Source organism: Entelurus aequoreus, linkage group LG04 (genome assembly GCF_033978785.1).
Source record: "Entelurus aequoreus isolate RoL-2023_Sb linkage group LG04, RoL_Eaeq_v1.1, whole genome shotgun sequence".
Lineage (NCBI taxonomy): Eukaryota > Metazoa > Chordata > Actinopteri > Syngnathiformes > Syngnathidae > Entelurus > Entelurus aequoreus.
In genome coordinates, this window is record NC_084734.1 from 81,100,114 (window position 1) to 81,124,641 (window position 24,528).

General features: G+C 39.8%; 1 protein-coding gene across 3 annotated transcripts in view; it reads right to left on the bottom strand.

Moving 5' to 3' along the window:
• Nucleotides 1-4,327: 4,327 nt before the first annotated feature.
• The window catches only part of nexmifb (neurite extension and migration factor b), a 667,809-nt gene continuing 647,608 nt past the window's right edge, over nucleotides 4,328-24,528 (bottom strand). For 2 of the 3 annotated variants that reach the window (XM_062045842.1, XM_062045841.1), the window contains 2 exons: nucleotides 7,468-11,668; nucleotides 4,328-6,882 (listed from right to left, as the gene is read on the bottom strand). In XM_062045842.1, coding sequence (XP_061901826.1) covers nucleotides 6,537-6,882; nucleotides 7,468-11,668 — 4,547 coding nt within the window. In that variant the 3' untranslated portion in view covers nucleotides 4,328-6,536. Of the gene's footprint in view, nucleotides 11,669-24,528 lie in introns of all 3 variants that reach the window. The other variant, XM_062045843.1, reaches the window with a different exon arrangement.

The window sequence follows — 24,528 nt, forward strand, 5'->3', positions numbered from 1 at the left end:
TCAATTAAACGCTCAAAATGGCCAGAAAAAGAGAACTTTCATCTGAAACTCGACAGTCTATTCTTGTTCTTAGAAATGAAGGCTATTCCACAAAATTGTTTGGGTGACCCTAAACTTTTGAACGGTAGTGTATATATATATATATATAGCTAGAATTCACTGAAAGTCAAGTATTTCATATATATATATATATATATATATATATATATATATATATATATAGCCCTGCGATGAGGTGGCGACTTGTCCAGGGTGTACCCCGCCTTCCGCCCGGTTGTAGCTGAGATAGGCTCCAGCGCCCCCCGCGACCCCAAAGGGAATAAGCGGTAGAAAATGGATGGATGGATATATATATATATATATATATATATATATATATATATACAGTATATATATATATATATATATATATATATATATATATATATATATATATATATATATGTATATATATATATATATATATATATATATATATATATATATATATATATATATGAAATATATATGAAATACTCGAGTTGGTGAATTCTAGCTGTAAATAACCACGCCCCCAACCACGCCCCCCGCCACCCACCCCCCACCCCCCACCTCCCGATATTGGAGGTCTCAAGGTTGGCAAGTATGTGGATAGCCACTGAGCTGTCCTTGTGGTTAGAGTGTCCGCCCTGAGACTGGGAAGTCGTGAGTTCAAACCCCGGCCGAGTCATACCCATCCATCCATTTTCTACCGCTTGTCCCTTTTGGAGTCGCGGGGGGTGCTGGAGCCTATCTCAGCTGCATTCGGGCGGAAGGCGGGGTACACCCTGGACAAGTCGCCACCTCATCACAGGGCCAACACAGATAGACAGACAACATTCACACACTAGGGCCAATTTAGTGTTGCCAATCAACCTATCCCCAGGTGCATGTTTTTGGCGGTGGCAGGAAGCCGGAGTACCCGGAGGGAACCCACGCAGTAACATGCAAACTCCACACAGAAAGATCCCGAGCCCGGGATTGAACCCAGGACTACTCAGGACCTTTGTATTGTGAGGCACATGCACTAACCCCTGTGAGTCATACCAAAGACTACAAAAAGTGGGACCCATTGCCTCCCTGCTTGGCACTCAGCATCAAGGGTTGGAATTGGAGCGCACGCTGCTGCTCACTGCTCCCCTCACCTCCCAGGGGGTGAACATGGGGATGGGTTAAATGCAGAGGACACATTTCACTACACCCAGTGTGTGTGTGACAATCGTTGGGACTTTAACTTGACTTTAAGAGACTACATGTTTAGCCTAATGACAACATCTAAGTTATGAGTGGTATGTGTTGTTTTTGCAGGCACTTACACATAAACATCCCCTTTATGGTACGGATGCGCGCTGCTGTCCTAGCACACATAGAAACAGGAAGTAGGAATATAAAAGCTGATGGTTTGGCTTCTGGGCAGCACGGTGGGAGAGGGGTTAGTGCGTCTGTCTCACAATACGAAGGTCCTGAGTAGTCCTGGGTTCAATCCAGGGCCCGGGATCTTTCTGTGTGGTGTTTGCATGTTCTCCCCGTGACTGCGTGGGTTCCCTCCGGGTACTCCGGCTTCCTCCCACCTCCAAAAGACATGCACCTGGGGATAGGTTGATTGGCAACACTAAATGGTCCCTAGTGTGTGAATGTGAGTGTGAATGTAGTCTGTCTATCTGTGTTGGCCCTGCGATGAGGTAGCGACTTGTCCAGGGTGTACCCCGCCTTCCGCCCGATTGTAGCTGAGATAGGCTCCAGCGCCCCCCGCGACCCCGAAGGGAATAAGCGGTAGAAAATGGATGGATGGGTTTGGCTTCTCCAAGGGAGTTGTGCCTCATTTTTTGATCTGACCTCCTCCAGGAACTGCAGTCCTGTATAATGACGCTCGCTTTTAACAAAGCAACTTTTACTTCAGTAAAGCGTCTCCGACGTCTCTTTTGATCCAGCCGTACTGCCGTGTCACCCTTCTGTCCGGACGAGGATGACAAGACCAGAAATACACATCATTGGCAAGGATAATCATTGCCTATACTCCTGCTATACATGTTCTGATACCGCATGCTCAGGGTCATGAGTCATCTGAAGCCTCGCCAAGCTGACTTTGGGCGAGAGGCGGGGTACCATGCAAACTAACACCTATGGACAGTTTAAAGTCTCCAATGAACCTAGCGTGCACGTTTTTGGGGATGTGGGAGGAACCAGAATATCTGGAAGAAACCCACACAAGCACGGTGATCCAAGCTGAAATCCGAACGGAACAATGAGGCAGATATACTAACCACATACCCACCGCTCTGCCTCCTATGTTACAAACCCAAAACCAGTGAATTTGGCACAAGTGTAACTCGTAAATAAAAACAGAATACAATGATTTTCTAATCCTTTTCAACTTATATTCAATTGAATAGACTGCAAATACAAGATATTTAATGTTCGAACTGAGAAACTTATTTTTTTTTGTGCAAATAATCATTAACTTAGAATTTAATGGCAGCAACACATTGCAAAAAAGTTGGCACAGGGGCATTTTTACCACTGTGTTACATGGCCTTTCCTTTTAACAACACTCAGTAAACGTTTGGGAATTGAGGAGACCAATTTTCGGAGTTTTTCAGGTGGAATTCTTTCCCATTCTTGCTTGATGTACAGCTTAAGTTGTTCAACAGTCCGGGGTCTCCGTTGTGGTAATTTAGGCTTCTAGGTTGTGAGTTCAAACCCCGGCCGAGTCTTACCAAAGACTATAAAAATGGGACCCATTACCTCCCTGCTTGGCACTCAGCATCAAGGCTTGGAATTGGGGGTTAAATCACAAAAAAGTATTCCCGGGCGCGGCCACAGCTGCTGCTCACTGCTCCCCTCACCTCCCAGTGGGTGATCAAGGGTGATGGGTCAAATGCAGAGAATAATTTCGCCACACCTAGTGTGTGTGTGACAATCATTGGTACTTTACTTTACTTTATATTTCGCCACACATTTTCAATGGGAGACAGGTCTGGACTACAGGCAGGCCAGTCTAGTACCCACACTCTTTTACGATGAAGCCAGGCTGTTGTAACACGTGGCTTGGCATTGTCTCGCTGAAATAAGCAGGGGCGTCTATGATAACGTTGCTTGGATGGCAACATATGTTGCTCCAAAAGCTGTATGTACCTTTCAGCATTAATGGCGCCTTCATAGATGTGTAAGTTACCCATGTCTTGGGCACTAATACACCCCCATACCATCACACATGCTGGCTTTTATACTTTGCGCCTATAACAATCCGGATGGTTATTTTCCTCTTTGTTCCGGAGGACATGACGTCCACAGGTTCCTAAGACAATTTGAAATGTGGACTCGTCAGACCACAGAACACTTTTCCACTTTGTATCAGTCCATCTTAGATGAGCTCGAGCCCAGCGAAGCCGGCAGCGTTTCTGGGTGTTGTTGATCAATGGCTTTTGCTTTGCATAGTAGAGTTTTAACTTGCACTTACAGATGTAGCGACAAACTTTAGTTACTGACAGTGGTTTTCTGAACTGTTCCTGAGCCCATGTGGTGATATCCTTTACACACTGATGTCACCTTTTGATGCAGTACCACCTGAGGGATCCAAGGTCCGTAATATCATGGCTTACGTACAGTGATTTCTCCAGATTCACTGAACCTTTTGATGATGTTACGGAGCGTAGATGATGAAATCCCTAACTTCCTTGCAATAGCTCGTTGAGAAATGTTGTTCTTAAACTGTTCGACAATTTGCTCACGCATTTGTAAACAAAGTGGTGACCCTCGCCCCATCCTTGTTTTTGAATCACTGAGCATTTCATGGAAGTTGCTTTTATACCCAATCATGGCACCCACCTGTTCCCAATTAGCCTGTTCACCTGTGGGATGTTCCAAATAAGTGTTTGATGAGCATTCTTCAACTTTCTCAGTCTTTTTTGCCACTTGTGCCAGCTTTTTTGAAACATATTGCAGGCATCAATTCCAAATGAGCTAATATTTGCAAAAAATAACAATGTTTTCCAGTTCGAATGTTAAGTATCTTGTCTTTGCAGTCTATTCAATTGAATATAGGTTGAAAAGGATTTGCAAAGCATTGTATTCTGTTTATATTTACGATTCACGCAACGTGCCAACTCCACTGGTTTGGGGTTTTGTAAGTAGTTGGGCTATTTGACTAACACAAGCCCGCTAATAGGTTGGTTGCGTTGTTAAGTGTATCACAAATCTTATAATCTCCTAATTACTTTTAAACCGTCTGAATCCTATATGACAAAGTCATTAACATGATTATGTTTGAGTGACCGTCTTCAACAACAGTTAAAAAACACAAGCCATCTCTCTTCAGAAAGCAGCATTCAAAATCTTATTTTAATTTGTATATTTACTCCATAAACATTATTACAAAACTCAGCAAGTTACCAATATTACATTATCACCATACAGGCTTGATCACAAATATTTAAAACCTTTGCAACAGTTACAACAAAAAAACAAAAAAACAAAAAAAAAAACAAATAATACTCAAATAATTTACATGAAAATCTATAAAACAGCAAATTGTTCACAAATTATATTTTTTCCCCAGGTTTTCTTTTTTTTTTTTATTTGCTTATTTGTGTTTTACACAGTAACACAACACTCTCACAACAAGATCATGGTCTTATTACAAAAACTCCCAACAAAATGTAAATAGTTCTAGTTTTTTGTTGATACTTTCATATTTTGGTTTTTAAAACCAGAAACGTGTCATTGTATATCCTTTCCACTGCCCATCGAGGCGCATAAAAGGTTACTCACACACACAAATACTTCACAGCACTTTCTAAGAAAAATATACACTTACAAAATATGTTACAAATTGGCACACAAAAAATATACAAGATTTTGTTGTGTCAAGAGTTCAGTAAGATTCCTTCTGGTAACAACTCTAGACAGTATATATAAAGCTTGGCGATCTTTTAATGAAAAGAGCAAAATTAATTCCAATCAATGTCAAAGAATCATGAAGTGAATACATCAAACGTAACATTATAATATACATTCATAAGGAGGATTAGGAACCTAATCTTGTTTGCATTTATTTTTTTTGTTAACTCATGGGAAAACAAAACAGAACGACAACGGAAAAAAAAAATAAGTCAGCTTTCTTAGCACCGTTAAAATGAGGCAGCTCAACAGTGGCACATTTTGAAAACAGAATTTAAAAAAAACTTAGGTTAATTAAGTACATTCAATTTGACAATAGGCAGAAATGAGAGAAGGCAGACTAAATGGGTTTACACCCCACATGGAGCTTCCCATCAGCAGCTCGTCTTGGTCCTAACCCTGATATATTGGAAACAAGCAATGCAGGATCATGGCAGAGGGAAAAGAAAAAAACATGTTTGATATTGAGTCTTATTATTATCATGCTTGTGCCAGATTTTTTTTTTTGTGACAAGGCCTGTTTTTAAGTCAAATGTCTGCATTCATTGCCCTAAAGAATAAATAAACAACAATACAGGCCGTGTGTGTTTATCTGTAAAAGAAGCTGCAACTTCGCACATATATAAAATTTTTGCAGCTATTTGTAACTGTTTGATTGTAGGTTAAATTCTTGATGTTCATTCACAAATGAGTAGTTAATAAAAAAGTATAAATATGCTTCTTCTTCTTTTTTTTTAAATTAGTAAATTGTGCACTAATGTGATATTGGTGTTCTGCCAAACAACTGTGAGAGACAACTGAAAACAACAAAAGCATTATGGAGAAAAAAAAACAGAAATCACAGAGTTGTAAGCACATGGTGCAAATAATAAATTAGTGTTACGACAAACTAAACAAGAGTGAGATGATTAATCATTATTTTTGATTGGTTAAACATAAGCTTCCCGCATGGAACTAATGAAAAGACATGCTTTTCCTTCATTTACAAGATTGGCGATTCCATTTGTACTGAAAACTGCGTTCACATTCACATTAACTGCAAAAGAAATGCCGCATTCAGGACCGTACGCGTGCATCTTGAATCTCTGTGTGTGACAAACTGCCTTGAATTTCCAGTCCAAAACAGTTTTTTTCAGCAAGGCTCAGCCCTAACTGACAAATCATTTCCTCGCTTAGCCTCAAACATCTGTACTACATTCTCCGTGGTCCACAGAAAGCTCGTTCGAATGCCTCATCTTGTCGTTCTCTTCCTCTCCAGGAGCCTTCAGAGCACATTTCCCCTTTGTCTCTCTCGTCGTTGCTTTTCCAGTGCCAGGCGATGTTGAGGTAAATTGAATTTGGCAAACGATGTGTGTGTGTGTGTGTGTGTGTGTGTGTGTGTGTGCGGGTGGAACAAGGAGAGTGTTTCTGATTTGGTTTAGTGAGTGGTGGTGCACCACTGCCAGCTGTTGGTGCCTTTTCATCAGACAAGAGAGACGAGAGTCCCAAACAAAGAATTCCTGTTGTGGCAAGTCTCTGCAAGCAGTCAATACTCCAGTAGATAGAAAATCGGAACAGCCAATATTCACACATACATAAGAGGTCATTTACACAGCATTGTTACTTTTGGCACATTGATTTTAAGGTATAATTATCTCTTTTTTGCAAATATTGCATGTCCCTGTACAACAACAATGACAAAAATACTCTGAGGGTGGAGCTTTAATGACTTTGCAAGGCGTAAAAATGTAAATGTAGATAAGCAGTTCCTCGATGCTCCAGAAGAAAAACAAAAAATGCTCAATAAAGGAAATCATTCCGACCTCGAGGGGAGGAAAAGACATCTGATATGTCATCAATACAAAATGGTCCCATCTTGTGTTTTCAAGATGCCTTGGGATTAAATAGGGCTCATTAACTGTAGGTTTTCCTCTTGAAATGAGCCAGGCAGTGTATGAAGGACGGCAACAACAGGACATCCACATTCTGCATACAAAAACAGATGAGGAGGAGGGGTGCGTAGATGTCACTCAATGCATTTGTGTATATAGCTACATCTTTAAGGGGGGAATGCGGGGTATAAATACATACTTCAGGGGAGCAGGTTTTGCTGAGAAATTACCCCCCCCCAAAAAAACTCCTCCAAAAACTTACAGAACAGTTTTCAAAGCTTATTCTCTCCCCCCCTTGGACCAAAAGGAAAAAAAAGAAAAAGAATTAAAAATAAACGACTATAAGAAGAACAAACAAAGCAGAAACAACAAAAGCAAGGGAAAATGCAGCCGTGGTCGTTTTCCAAATCTCAATCAAGCTTGACACAATCACTCAATAGGTAGTTTGCAAAGTACAAGAAGTTTTTTTTTCATGCAGATATTAATTTCCTTCAGGGGTTAAAAAGGAAGTGAGAGAAATCAAGGGGAACGTAGTTCTCATGCAGCTCTGGCATAGCGTCAGTGAAGGTACGCTTGTGAGGGAGGGCTCAGGTATAGTGGGGGTGGGGGGGGGGGGGGTGGGGAGAGAGAGAAAGGGGGTGGGGGGGGGGTGCAACAGCAGCTGATAACAAAATATTACCTCAGTTTCTCAAAAGAGGTCATCAGTGCTATGTCCTTATTGGGGTCTCTCTCAGCTCGTTTCCCCTTTAGTGTTTCAATGCGAGGAAACTTTGCACTGGTCTTGTGACGGTACAGCTTTTTGTGCGCAGGCCCGGGGTTAATGAAGTTGGGTTTGTCAAACATGTCACAGCCCAGAGCAAGTTGAGGAAATAAGGGATGAGTGGGGTTGAATTTGGCCTGGTTTTTCCCTCCTTTCCCCCCTGCCTTTCTGCCTCTCCCAGCTCCTGTTAGCATGGCACCCTTTTTCTTCAGATCAGACTCAGTGCCTGCCAAGATTTTCAGGGTTTTTAGGTTGAGGCTGTTGGCCTCAGCGGGCATACCAGCCTCAGACATTGGGTTCCACAGCGGCTCAATGGATGCCATCATGAATCTCTGGACCTCGGCCATGCCAGAGACAATGTTCGACAGAATATTTGAGGGCTCCTCAAACTCTCTCTGATCATCTCCGACGAGACTGTTGCTCTCTGACCAACCAGGGCCAGACCAGTCCCCGGTGCTGGTACTGTCAGGCAAGCCTATACCACACCCGTCTGCCTGGTTCTTGGCTGCCTTACCTTCTAACATGGCTTTGATCTTTTTGGTGGAACGGGAATTCTGTTTGGGAGACTTTACTTTTTCAGACTTAGGGGTTCTTGGGGCCCGGACTTTCTTTGGGCTTTGTCCTGCAGCTGTCTGTTTGTAATTGCCTTTCCTCTTTGCCTTTATGCTTTTGGGCCCTGCCATTTCAGCAGTCTGTTCATCAAAGTCTGTAACCCCCAGCTCCTTTGTATCAACACATACAACATCCTGGTTGTTATAATTGTGCAGTGGAAACTGATTATCTTCTACGGTGTAGGAATTTCCTGTGTGCTCCTGTTGCTGTATAATGTCACAGTTCCATTTAACATCCCTATTGCGCTCCACTGTCAAATCGTTTACATCTTGGTATTTTCCAACATTTGCTGGTATTTTCATATCACGCCCCGCGACCTGAGGGGAGAGGTTGGGCGTCTCAGGCGGTGAAAGCTCCGACAATGACGAATGTCTAAATTTGTCAGGAGTAAAGTTAGAGATGTCCAGCAGGTCGGAGGACTCCCTGAGGGGTGTGAGGGCATCCACACTCTGCTGAATCACCATTTTAGGACTGCAGTGGGCTAAGAAACTGTCTCTGCCCTCCTCCTCACCTTCTCGCTCACACGATTTGAGGCTTAGTGAACTGTAATTGCTTGAGGCTGATAAGGAACCTACCGAGTCATAGCTGATGAGTCTTCCATTGTCTGTACATAGAGACCCTCTCTGGTATTGCACCTGGCCGTCCACACAGGTAGACTGACACACTTGCAGATCTGCCCCAGACTGTAGCCCAGGCTCAGTTAGATAGTTCTTCTCATAAAGTATCTGTTCACCCTCAGGGTCGACATGGCTGTAGTTAGACACTGGCAGGTTTTCGTTTAACGGGACAACAGTCGGGAAGTTGTTGGGTAAAATTGGGGTTTCAGGCGTCTCAGGCCCAAAGTTCTGGTTATGATTGGTGCAGAGTTGTGGATGCCACATTTGGGAGAAGCTGGGACAATTCTGGGGAGACTGTTGAAGCTCTGATTCTGAGGGAGGGGAGAGAACACAGCTTTGAGCAAGTTGAAGAGAAGAAAACTGTTTCTCCTCTAGGGATAGGCCCACAGGATATTGCTGCCTGGACGAATGCTGGGAAAAATATGGGATAGATGTACCTCCAGAGGAGTCCGTAGCATCTAGCAAGGTCTGCAGATAGCCCCCCGGGATGACAGGAACGCCCGTTTCAACCTCTTCTGAGGACGATGCTTTGTCAGGGGAGTCGGAGGACGAAACAAATTGCTTCTCTTTGTCTGTTTCAATTGTGGTGGCATTATCAGATAAGTCTAGTTTGGCTGTGGTGGAGCTCATGCTTGTATCGTTTAGCCCAGCAGAAGGATCATCAGTGTTTGCTATAACGACAATGGTATCCGATTCATTTGTCACGCTCTTCTTCTCTTCCTCTTGGGTCGCATTCATTTTCTGGCTTCTCAGCCTGGCTTCACTTTTGAATTTTCTTATCCTAACTATTGTATTTCCTCCCAATCTCCTTCCCTCTCTCTCCTCTCTCTCTTGTGAGCGACTCTTGGTTATCACCATGTTTGAGATAGAGTTTATGTCCAATGTGACCGGGATGCCTGGGGCTGCTATTATCTCCTCCACGATTGGGGTGGCCTCGTCTTTAGTGACATCTCCGTGGGCCTGATCAGCGGGCAGGGAATTCTGCACAATGACTGTCTGTTGCACTGTGTGAATCCTCTGAACCTTAATTCTGTTAGCGAACTTGTATTTCCTTTTAGGATGATTAGAATGAAAAGGACGATGGTGGCGTCCGTTAAGATGAAAACTGCGTTGTCTCTCTCTGGCCACCAGCTTGAGCTGCTCCTGGCGCTTTCTTTGCTTCTCCTGCCAGAAATCTTTCAGAGGAGCCAGTGTCTCATATTTGCTTATTGTGTTGGCATTTAAGCGCACAGTACCATCCGCAGGGTTTAGTTTTCCCAGTTTCACTGACATTAGTCTTTCTCCTTTAAACCTGTTGATTATGATGTACTTGATGACCACGGGTGGGTCTTTACGACATGATTTCCTCCTTTTTTTGGGGCACCAGTCTACATCTTCCTCCTCTTTCTGACCTAATGGGGTTTTGTCTTTTTTCTCTGCATTCTTCTCACTTTCAAGTGAATCCACGTCATATAAGTAATCATCACTGTATCGGACCTTTCTCTTAGAGCGCAAGCCATAGTTAAGTGGATTGGAGGGGCTGAAGAATCTTTTGGAGTGCCCCTTCTTATATTTTCCCTCTTGCACAGTGTCTGAGGAGGAACCAGTACAGGAGCTGTCATCACTGAATTCCCCTGATTCCTCTGTGGAATTAAAATCTATTACATAGTTGATTTTAGGAGGTGACATGGGTGAGCATTGGGAACCGTCAAGGGGGCTCTCACCATTGCAGTCCCCTGGCGTTTCCTCCTGTCCTGTTTCGAGGATGAGCTCATCGATTTTGGGCTGAAGCTCTTCAACACTTCTCCTCAAGACTCCTACTCCTTCTTCTTTCTTGGCAGAGTTGGCCAGGACACTAGGGAAGAAATTTAATTGTGTCTCCTCCTGAAGCACATTTGTTTTTTCCCTCATGTTATCCTGAAACGACTCATACCGAATCTTTAGCGAACAAACATCACTGCTTAAAGTCGAGTCGTCATCCTCATCATCAAATAAATTATCAACATCTTCTTCTGAGAAGAGGTTGACTGACAGCTCATTTTTTGAACATAGGTCCAGCAGTTCCATCTTGCTCTCGCTGATGAAGGATTCAAAGTAGCCCCAGTCCTGGCTGGCATTTGCCAGCAGTACCTCTTCTCCACTCACTTTGTCCAATAACAGTCCTTCATATAAGTTCTTAGTTGTTGCATCATCCTCGGGGTCATCACAGTCATTTGTTGTTTTGTTTCCTTCAGCTCTCTTGCCCTCATCTGGGGCTTTGGACAGGGGGAAGCTAAGTAGCTGGTCAGAGAGGAGCTGTTCTCCGTAGTGACTCACCGCCTCTCCCGCATGGCTCAGGCACTGAATGCTGATATTGTTGATGTCAGAGAAGTCCTCTCGGTTCACGTCCCCTATCCGTACACTTAGTCCATTTTCTGAATTAGGGCTTGTGCTAGGCTCGTGCGGTGGGTTTTGTACTGAAGTGGCATCGCGGGTCTCAATAAAGCAACCAAGGCAGGTGCGTGTCGGCTGAAGGAGACACTCCTCCGCCAGAGTAGAAACGTTGTCAGGCTCCATCATTGTCATTGACAGAGAGGTGACAGCAGGCAACCGAATGCTCTTCTGGGTGTCTCCCGCTGGGCCCCAGGAGCTTCCAGCTGGGTTGGGAAGTGATGCGGGACTGGACATGTCGTGAAAAAGGGGGACTACGTTTGGAACCTCATGGGAAGGAGGGCAAGGAGCTGCGGTGAGACTGAGAGAGGGATCAGTGCCAAGTGGGAGGGGGAAGCAGAGAGCTGGTGATGCGGGTGTGTTGCTCTGGTGCGGTGGGCAGACCCGCTGTGATGACTCGGCAGCAGGCTGAGGTAAGGATGGAGAGAGAGCAGCATCAACAAGTCTGTGTAGACTCAGATCACCGCTCTGCTCACATACCCCTGTTGAAAAAAAGAAAGGATATTTTAATTATTTCAACAATTATTGTAAATTATAAGACAACCTCTTATTAATTTGTTCTGCTGCCTTGATATTTAGTTACTGCTACTTAATCAGTAAAATTTGGCATGTAGTTTTGAATTGATTAACGTGGACCCCGACTTAAACAAGTTGAAAAACGTATTCGGGTGTTACCATTCAGTGGTCAATTGTACGGAATATGTACTGTACTGTGCAATCTACTAATAAAAGTTTCAATCAATCAATAAATCAATAGTTTTGTAAGGCCTTTACTAAATTTAATATATGCTGCCATCAATTTAAAAAAGAAAGAAAGATGTGTCAGTTCTCCAACCAGTACTTTGAAACAAAAAAATAGTCAGAGTAGTTATGTCACTTATGTGATCATAGTGACATAAATGTCAGCAACCAAACTACAAATCCAGTTTATACTAGGACACATGAAATAGGATGCCTCAAACACGATGGCTTTTTAATATTGCTAACAAGAATATAATATATAATATCGACTTTTCCTTATTAAACATATCATACCCCAAAATAAACTTGTATCAAGTCATTGTTGTGTGAGTAATTACTAAAAACGTTATAATGATCTGTCTAAAGTGCACTTATCAAAAATAAAAAAATCTCTTTATATGTAAATATTGCAATTAATTTAATGTTAACTATGGAAAAAAATATGTGATTAATCACAATTCAATATTTTAATAATTTGATAGCCTTAATTATAATATACTATATTGTATCTTATTTCATTATATTTATATTTTTTTGTGATTAATCAAATGCATTAACGGTTACCTTAGACCAGGGGTCGGCAACCAAAAACAATGAAAGAGCCATATTGGAAAAAAAATACAATAAACAAATCTGTCTAGAGCCGCAAACAATGAAAAGCCGTATATAAGTCTTATAATGAAGTCAACACATGACGAAAGTGTCTAAATGAGCTATAATAGCCTACTATTAAAATTACTTTAAAAGTCTTATGTAAATGTTATAATGAAGGCAACCCATGACGTAAGTGTCTACATTAGCTGTAATAGCCTACTATCAAAATACTATGTGTTGCAGGCTGAAGCAAATCTTTGTTGACAGAAATGTTGAATTTAATATTTATTTTACACATTTTTACAACACTGGAAACATTAGTAAATCCGAGGCTACTCAGAAGGTGAGATAACTCCTGGAAATTACTGGCTTTTAATGGCCAAAGGTATAGATGTGTGTGTCCAAGTTAAAGAAAACGGCAGGCTGTCTTCTTCTAATGGATTTATTACAATATTTGGCAAGCTAGGTAATGTTTGCTGTGGTCTGGACCAACATGGCGCACAAACAACTATCAGACATGCAGCCAATATTACATACAGATAATGTGTCATGAGACATGTAAAACTAAATTATATACAAAGAGGATACAAGTAAAGGATATTAAATGAGCTCAAATTATACCTACAAATGAGGCATAATGATGCAATATGTACATACAGCTAGCCTAAATAGCATGTTTGCATGGATTAGCTTGCAGTCATGCAGTGACCAAATATGCCTGATTAGCACTCCAACAAGTCAATAACATCAACGAAGTTCACCTTTGTGCATTCACGCACAGCATACAACTTTTGTTGGACAAAACAATGTTCAACAAATACTGTTATCAATGAAGCATACACACAAACGTATTAAACAGTGGACTTTCTAACCATTGGGATTATTTATTTTATTTATTATATATATATATATATATATATATATATATATATATATATATATATATATATATATATATATATATATATATATATATATATATATATATATATATATATATATATATATATATATATATATATATATATATATATTTATTATTTATTTGTCCTCAAACAAAAAACATACTAAAACAGAAAAATAATTTTTCCCTCATCTTTTTCCATTTCCTTTTTTAAAAATGCTCCAGGGAGCCACTAGGGCGGCATTAAAGAGCCGCGGGTTGCTGACCCCCACCTTAGACAGTCGTAATTACATTGTTATGTTATATGATATGATATTTCAAAAGATACCTTAATATATTTTAAAAGCAAACAAAAAATGTAGAGTAAACTTCTTTTACATGTACCACCACTCATTTGTGTAGTCACAAGTCGCCTATGTAAATTAAAACAGTGTCTGTCTATAAATACGCAATATCATTTAGCTTCGAACAGTGGTACTAATGACAATTCATTTGCAGCAGAAGGCTTGTCTTGTCTGTCGTCCTGACGAGGAACAATCAAAATCCTCAACCGCAGCCTTGAATGCAGGCAGATAAATGTGTTTGCATTTTATAATTAGATCACAGCCACAGAGGCAGGTAGTAGGCACACTAGGGACACGACAAGCCCAAAGGCTGGAAGCTGTACAAGCAATACTATCTACACCTGCCTCTGTGCAGTCCCTATGCTGATGTTCCACACATAGTCTTTAAATCATGCCAAAGTAAAATGAAAAACTAATAAACCCCATCGAAATAATGAATGCATTTACAGGGGTTAACTAGCAGTGTCGCCCATCTTTGGATAGATGCGCCAAATCATTATTGATGTAATGATAAATGCTTCAGGGGAAGACTGCTTAACAAACAGTATTCGCCATGGGTGTGCTGCTATTGAGCACATCTTTGAATATGCATATGATCCGAGAGTGAGTCAACGAGGTAATGAAACTTGCAAGGCGATGTGGCCTGCAGAAACATTGCAACAGCCCCGACTTCCCATGATAAGCGTACAGCTATGCTACATCATTTAATGATGGCAATCTCCAGAGGGATATGCATCCTCTTGCTTCCTCTCAGAGTCGGGAAATTGCAATAGCATCAACTTGTCAGGCTGCGGGAAGATCACAGCCACCAGTTCCCAACACATTTGGAACCTAAATAGCCTCAGTGAATATACTGACATAGGTTTTCTGCTGAGGTCGCGGAAACCCATTTTTCCCACCAATATTAATATTTCCAGTAGAGAGTCAAATTGTCAGTTGTGTGCAGTCGCTTGTTGAGTAACCGGGCCTTAAAGGGATTTGAGGCACAATGTAATGCACTACTTGACGGAAATGACCAGAGGTGCTGCCTTAACTATGTTGCAGTCTTGAATAGAACAGTGTGACCATAAAGCAGGCCTGGGCAATTATTTTGACTCGGGGGGCCAAATTTAGAGAAAAAAGTGTGTCTGGGGCATAGTTGCCAACCCTCCCGAATTTTCCGGGAGACTCCCGAATTTCAGTGCCTTTCCCGAAAACCTCCCGGTACAACCATTCTCCCGAAAATCTCCCGATTTCCAGCCGGACAACAATATTGGTGGCGTGGCTTAAAGGCACTGCCTTTAGCGTCCTCTCTCGCCTGAAAAGGAGACTATTATATATGTCTCCGTTATCCATAGGTTTATCTATAACCCATAAAGTAGGCAGGCACGGAGCTATTTCTCAGCGTGTGTTTATTCCAGTCGGCACGTTAATACTGTAGCGGCTGGCTACGGGGTGTTAGCCAATGACTTTGGCTGGGGGGGCGGGACTTCCGGGAGAGATAGGGAAGTGACGTTGTTAATAGGAAGTGGGTGTTCGAGTTTTGCCGGGAAAAGGGATAGACACACATTGGAGCTGTTGTGTGGTTGAATTACATCTTGTGCAATAAAGACAAGACAAACAAAGAAGTCGTATGAGCCTACATTCCTGGGATTAGTACAATACACTGACACGGATTCAGAGATCGCTCGCCAGTACTCAAATGGCAGAACAAAAGCTACTCAAATAGTGAAAGGTAAGTGTTATTTAAAAAAAAAAAGTAAGCAGCAAGTACAGTACAGTTAGTAGAACAACTGTGTTTTCATTACTGTTTACTGTACTATATATATATATATATATATATATATATATATATATATATATATATATATATATATATATATATATATATATATATATATATATATATATATATATATATAAAAGAAATACTTTAATTTCAGTGAATTCTAGCTATAAATATACTCCTCCCCCTTAACCCCGCCCACCCCCCCAATCTCCCGAATTTGGAGGTCTCAAGGTTGGCAAGTATGGTCTGCTAAAAACAAATGGTAAAATTCGGAATGGAATTTTACATTTTTTTACCGAATGAGACACCCAAAATGTACATGAAAATAAAGAATGTGGGATTTACAATATTAACTATGAACGATAAAACACTGAATATTGACAACATATGAACGTACCGTATTTTTCGGATTATAAATCGCAGTTTTTTTTCATAGTTTGGCCGGGGGTTCGATTTATATTCTGGAGCGATTTTTGTGTGAAATTATTAACACATTACCGTAAAATATCAAATAATATTATTTATCTCGTTCACGTAAGAGACTAGGCGTATATCAGCAATCGTCACACACACACACACACACACACACACACACACACACACACACACACACACACACACACACACACACACACACACACACACACACACACACACGTCAACCAATAAAAATTTGGCGGGGGCGGGTCATGGCAGAAGTGCATTGTGAAAAAAAAAGATTCTACCTGCTACTACTTCCGTACCTATGAAAATTGATCATTTCAACATTGGCGGTAACTTATAAAAACTGAGAAGGGCTGAACAAAAATGGCACCGAAAAGGAAATCATATACTACAAGTTACAAGCTGGAAGTAGTGAAATATGCAGCAGAAAACAGCAATCGAGCAGCAGAAACAAAGTTTGGAGTAAGCGAGAAACTTGTAAGGGTCTGGAGAAAAATTTCCCCAAAAAATGCGACTTATATGTTTTTTTCCTTCTTTATTATATATTTTCGGCCAGTGCGACTTATACTCCGGAGCGACTTATACTCCGAAAAATACGGTACCATGAATTGATTAACATGGACCCCGACTTAAACAAGTTGAAAAACTTATTCGGGTGTCACCATTTAGTGGTCAATTGTACTGTGCAATCTACTAATAAAAGTTTCAATCAATCAACGTCACACCTCCTCTCGATCGACATGTGTTACAATCAAGCGAAACGCAACAAAAATGCAACAAACACAGCGAAATATGAACGCAAAGGGTAAAAAAAAACCCCACCTACAATCTGATATCTGAGAAATTACTAAGCTTTTGAACTTTTTGGTAAAAATCTCCTTTTGCATCTGGCCCTGACACCCACATTTCAGGCTCTGGAAAAACTCTGTGGAAACACTCCCCACCCACACTGCTTGGTGCCTCGTCTAAGCTGCTGCAACGTAGATGACCATAGTAACTAATTAGATGACCATAGTAACTAATTAGATTACCATAGTAACTAGTATATCATGCAAAAGTGCAGATTCCAACCATTGAAATACTTTGTATAGTTCAAGACTTACGGTCATTAGACAACATCACTTCACATCATAATGGCAGCTACAGTTTCCATCTCAAAGATCTAAAAAAATTATTTGGGAATGTCCGGCGGGCCAGATTGAAAAGCTTAACGGGCCGCTTGTGGCCCCCGGGCCTTAATTTGCCCAGGTCTGCCAAAAAGCATAAATATTTTACACTGTTGAAGGGAGTGAGTTTAGCCAGGCTTGCTAAATTAACACACAAGCTAGAAACAACATCACATCTGTATGCTTTATCGGGATCATGCAGTATCATGCTTCAAACCCCGCTTCGAAAAGCCGTGCACTACAAAATCTGCTCATTGTAGCCATTAATCCTGACCTCCTCATTTTGATGTTAAAAAAATGAGCACAAATACTTATTTTGAATTGTTGTTTTGCAGGTTGAAGTGTTCTATATTTTGTGTTCCTGAGTTAATGTTGCTGATCAATATGAATGTATTACCTTTATTCAGTTTATTCAATTAATTGTTTCCAGTGTCAAATGGTTCTTGTCTTGTCTAAACTTTTTTGGAAGTCTCTTTCTTTGCGCTGTCCTCTAAATCTAATCATCAGACATGGAATTGATTAGCTGGACTCTCGACTCTATTGACACAATCTTTTCGACGAGGAAAAGAGGTTCTGGGGAGCCTGGCTGCCCTTATGGAACCATTGCTGCGGGGTACGTGAGAGATTCCTGGGACAAATGGAGAATCATGTGCCTCTCAGTCCTTTCCATCGAGGACGTGGAAGACTTGGAACCATGATCGCGGGGCACCTGCTGATTGGGCTGGGCATTGCTCTGGTGTATCGTAAAATTCGTAAGACGATGGAAGCCACTCAAGGAGCCCAAAGGCTGTTCGTTGCAATGGACGGATTGGGCCGGGCTGTGGGAACACAGACTGTGGCGATTTCTGAACTGAATCGCAAGAAGGATCACATCATGGAGAAGCTTGCTATAAAGGAAGGTTTGGATATGAGAGCCAGCATGGACGAATAGAACAGACAAGTCTTTGTTAATGCCTGTTCGAGAAAAAACAAAAATCTTTATCTACGATTTGACTCCCCCGAATGACCTTGAGACAAGAACAGGCTGTTCTGTAATCATCCCCTGAGGAATTTTAAAGATGGACGCTTTTTGACCTCCCTCCCTCCTCCCCTCCTCAACGACACCTGGGAGTAGAACTTTGCTTGCATTTGCATGCAGAACGACTCTGGCTTATGAACATTTACACTTCACCCAAAGACAATGGGCATATATACAAACACACTCCCCACCCCCATCCAAACGCCCCTCACCACCACTGCTTAATTCCTCTTCGGGGTTATGGATGGCTAGTAGCGCTTTATAGCAGCAGGCCGGCCTCCAGGGCCCCAAATCCCCCCGCCCCCTCTGTTGCAAGTTGTTGTGATTATATGTAACATGTTTATGTGTGCTATGCTAAATGAGGTTTTTTCCCTTGGACTCAGTCTGGACCCCCTCCCGAGGGTCCAGCCTTAGACTGATATTTTTTACTCTTCCTCCATTTCTCAATATCACCTTTTTCCCACCTTTTTTAAGGAGCGCCGTAAGTGGCTGATCCGTTGGCGGTCCCGTCTCGTCTCCCTGTAACGTATGTTTGCTCTTAGTGGGACTGTGCCAAAAATGACATTTCAGTTCTTATGTGTCTTGTACATGTTAAAGAATGGACAATAATAAAGCATCTTGAATCTTGAATCTTCAAGTTGGTCAAAAATGTTTGATAGGTTGATTTTTTTTTTCATGCGAATTGATGCACTTTTAATTATCAATATGAATTTATTACCTTAATTCAGTTTATTCAATTACATTTTTAGTCACCTGTCCTGTACAGTAAGCGTATATCAAACTCTATGCATTCTTGCTCTCTCTCTGTTTTCTCCCCCGCGGTGTTTATTGTCTCGTGTCCTCCTTGTCGATCCAGCAGCCTCCCTCTGTTCCCGCGTTACGAGCTGTGCGTCTCGTCTCCCCGCGTTCCCTCTGCTTCCCTGACTGCCTCTTGGATCTCAACCTCCCGCCTGAACGCGGACCTTCGACGCCCCGCTATAGCCCAGACTACCTGCTTGTCTCACGGACCTTCCAGCCTGCTTTTCCCCTCCGAGACTTCCGTCTCTCGCTCAACACTCACGGTAACACTCAGTTAATTTCAACACATAGTCGCGCACCATACACACTTTTGGATTTAGTCACACTCCATTTTCCTTGTTTATATATATTATTATTTGTTATTTATACATAGTATATATACATATATAAATAAAACATAGAGCTAATACTACGCCCCTATTGTCTGTGCCGTACATAACAATATATCAACAATATAGCTGAACAGGACCATAAAATGAAAAAAAGGAAAATTGCAACTACAGTGCCATAAAAACAAAACAATCAATAACTGGTTGTTCATTTTCTCCATAAGCAAATAGAGCTGATAATAAAACACTAAATTACAAACAATTTATTTATTAATCCTGTCCCTTGCCTAACATGGGTGAAAAAATACAATTAATTAGTTAATCACCATGTCCATGCATTAAACCTAACCCACCAAAGTATCTTTAAAAAAAACACACATTAAATGCATATTGACTTTATGTTATATGATGATGTTGTTGTTGTCTCTCTGTCTTATCCCACTCTTGTCCCGGCAATTTCCCCCTCTGTCTTGTAAAAAAATATATATTTCTATCCGTTCCTGTTCCGGTCCGGCTGTGCCAAACATTAACATAAAGCCATTGAATTAAGTCGAACACAAATAAGGCAACAAGAGAAGTACCCCACACTTCTCTTATGTAAAGTCAATCTGTACAGCAGATATGATGAAGCTTAACCTAGCTTTACTATAACAATCTACAAGGTTAATATAGTATTTATCAACAATATAATTTGCCTAAGTGGCTGAACAGGACCAAAAAAAAAAAAGAAGAAAAGGAAAATTGCAACTACAGTGCCATAAAAACAAAACAATCTATAATTGTTAATTTTTTTCCATAATTAATTAGGGTTAATAATAAAACACTAAATTACAAACCAATTATTTATTAGTCCGTTCACTTGCCTAACATGGGTGAAAAAATACAATTAATTAATTAATCACCATGTCCATTATCTTTAAAAAACCCCACATTAAATGCATATTGACTTTATGTTATATGATGATGTTGTTGTTGTCTCTCTGTCTTATCCCACTCTTGTCCCCGCAATTTCTCCCTCTGTCTTCAAAAAAAGATATATATATATTATTTCTATCCGCTCCTGTGCCAAACATTAATATAAAGCCATTGAATTAAGTCGAACACAAATAAGGCAACAAGATAAGTACCCCACACTTCTCTTATGTAAAGTCAATCTGTACAGCAGATATGATGAAGCTTAACCTAGCTTTATTATAACAATCTACAAGGTTAATATAGTATTTATCAACAATTTAATTTGCCTAAGTGGCTGAACAGGACCAAAAAAAAAAAAGAAGAAAAGGAAAATTGCAACTACAGTGCCATAAAAACAAAACAATCTATAATTGTTAATTTTCTCCATAATTAATTAGGGTTAATAATAAAACACTAAATTACAAACAAATTATTTATTAGTCCTTTCACTTGCCTAATTAATCACCATGTCCATGCATTAAACCTAACCCACCAATGTATCTTAAAAAAAAAACACACATTAAATGCATATTGACTTTATGTTATATGATGATGTTGTTGTTGTCTCTCTGTCTTATCCCACTCTTGTCCCCGCAATTTCCCCGTCTGTCTTTTAAAAAAAAAAAATATATATATATATATATATATATATTTCTATCCGCTCCGATGCCAAACATTAATTTAAATCCATTGAATTAAGTCAAACACAAATAAGGCAAGAAGAGAAGTACCCCACACTTCTCTTATGTAAAGTCAATCAGTACAGCAGATATGATGAAGCTTAACCTAGCTTTATTATAACAATCTACAAGGTTAATATAGTATTTATCAATCAATCAATCAATGTTTATTTATATAGCCCTAAATCACAAGTGTCTCAAACAATATAATTTGCCTAAATGGCTGAACAGGACCAACAAAAAAAAAGAAGAAAAGGAAAATTACAACTACACTGCCATAAAAACAAAACAATCTCTAATTGTTAATTTTCTCCATAATTAATTAGGGTTAATAATAAAACACTATAATAAATTGTTTGTATTAATCCTTTCCCTTGCCTAACATGGGTGAAAACATACAATTAATTAGATAATCACCATGTCCATGCATTAAACCTAACGCACCAAATCATCTTTAAAAAAGAACACACATTAAATGCATATTGGCTTTGTGTGAGATGAACATTTCCCTTCGTATGTGTTCATGCCTGGAATATTAGTGTGTGTCAATGCGTGTGTGAGTGGTGCATGTGCGCGTTGGCTCGGCGGGTATAGTGTTATCGAGGGGCCATCTGTCTCCAGCTGGACCATTAGCTCTTCAGCTGTTCGGAATGTGCTACAGATCAGTCAGACAGGTACACAAACACACACACGTACACACACACACGCACACGCAATGACTTTAGCTGACAAATCATGTTTGACTTTAGAGGTCAAATGTGAACGTGTATAGCCACACAATCCCTCACCGGCTACAACATAATGTTACTTCTGGGTGTACGCTGGCAGATGTAAACAAGCTCATTTAAAACACACTTGCCAGGATTCAGTGCGTGTCTCGCCGGACGCGGCGCTCATACAGTATGTGGCCATGACTGTTGTAGGACAAGTTGTCTTTGAATAGGAAAAAAACTGAAGCTGGATGTGAAAACAGCTCACGCAATCTGGCACCGACGTTCACACTGACCATATGGAGCGACATCCACTCCTGGCAAGGCCAGGCTGGACCCGCCGACCGTGCACGCGAGACACCCTCGCCGCCGCCAAGCCAGACCGGGCCTGACTAGACTGGCCTCATCTTTCATTACATTCAGGACGTCATCCACCTGAGAGAGGCTACAGCTGTGCAGCTGTGTGTGGAATGTGTCCATGTCAAGATGGAGTGGGCATGTGGGACTGCATGTAGGAGTTTCTTCCATGGCACTAGGGTTGTACGGTATACCGGTTCTAGTATAGTACCGCGATACTAATGAATCATATTCGGTACAATACCGCCTCTAAAAAGTACTGGTTACCGCCATACTTGCCAACAATCCCGAATTTTCCGGGAGACTCCCGAATTTCAGTGCCTCTCCCGAAAATCTCCCGGGACAACCATTCTCCCGAATTTCTCCCGATTTCCAGCCAGACTTAAGGCACGCCCCCTCCAGATCCGTGCGGACCTGAGTGAGGACAGCCTGTCGTCACGTCCGCTTGGCCAATCAAAAAGTAACCACAGAACACTAGTTCTGTGGTTACTTTTTGGTTGGCCAACGGTTTATGTTGTACTGCGCACCCTGACGGCAAGTGTGGGAGTCGGTTCTGAAGTATGAAGTAAAGAGACGTAACTTCGTCACCTCGCCTGGTTATTGACTCCAACCCAGAATATTACACTGCCCATACCTATGCTCCTTCAAAGGCTGTGCTACTGGCTGCAAAGCATTGCACTTTCAAATACAACAATGAGTAGAGAGGAGTGTTATGTGTGTATATGTGTAAATAAGTGAACACTAAAATTCAAGTATTTATTTTATTTATATGTATATATATATATATATATATATATATATATATATATATATATATATATATATATATATATATATATATATATATATATATATATATATATATATATATATAGCTAGAATTCACTGAAAGTCAAGTATTTATTTTATATATATATATATATATATATATATATATATATATATATATATATATATATATACATAAGAAATACTTGAATTTCAGTGAATTCTAGCTATAAATATACTCCTCCCCCCTTAACCCGGCCCCGCCCACCCCGACCCGCCCATATATATAAATATATATGGGCGGGGTCGGGGTGTATGTATATATATATATATATATATATATATATATATATATATATATATATATATATATATATATATATATATATATATATATATATATATATATATATATATATATATATATATATATATATATATATATATATATATATATATATATATGTATACATTTTTCCCATCATGTGATGTGCTGGATTTAAATGGGTGTAATTTTGAATTATGTGTGGTGTTTGGACATTTTTATATATATATATCTATACATACATATACATACATAAATGTATGTATATATATATATATATATACATATATATATATATATATATATATATATATATATATATATATATATATATATATATATATATATATATATATATATATATATATAGTCGAGGTTTCTGTGGGGATGAAATAGCCTCTGTGTGTTTTTTCCTGACCTAACGTATATATATATATATATATATATATATATATATATATATATATATATATATATATATATATATATATATATATATATATATATATATATATACACACCCAAACAATTTTGTGGAATAGCCTTCATTTCTAAGAACAAGAATAGACTGTCGAGTTTCAGATGAAAGTTCTCTTTTTCTGGGCATTTTGAGCGTTTAATTGACCCCACAAATGTGATGCTCCAGAAACTCAATCTGCTCAATGGAAGGTCAGTTTTGTAGCTGGAGTAATAGTTGCTAGAAATGGGCCTCTATACACCTATGTAGATATTGCACCAACAACCAGACACTTGCAGCTAGAATAGTCATTTACCACATTAGCAATGTATAGAGTGTATTTCTTTAAAGTTAAGACTAGTTTAAAGTTATCTTCATTGAAAAGTACAGTGCTTTTCCTTCAAAAATAAGGACATTTCAATGTGACCCCAAACTTTTGAACGGTAGTGTATATATATAGTCGAGGTTTCTACGGGGATGAAATAGCCTCTGTGTTTTTTCCTGACCTAACGTATATATATATATATATATATATATATATATATATATATATATATATATATATATATATATATATATATATATATATATATATATATATATATATATATATATTATGACCAGCTCGAGGAAGAAATGTGACCCGGAAATATCATATATTTCATATCATACTATTGCTTGACATCAGGCACACTAACAACCTATCAATCAATCAATCAATCAATCAATCAATCAATCAATCAATCAATCAATCAATCAATCAATCAATCAATCAATCAATCAAAGTGTATTTATATAGCCCTTAATCACAAGTGTCTCAAAGGGCCTATCACACTGTGCTGTGGTGAGTGCTGTGGTAAGTGACACTATTTTGGGATTCATATATGGACATACGATGATTTTCCTCTTTTCTGACTTACAAATGTTGTTACAATGTTGGATACTTGCGTTAAACAATGTCAAAAAGTGGAAAAAAAACGTTGTT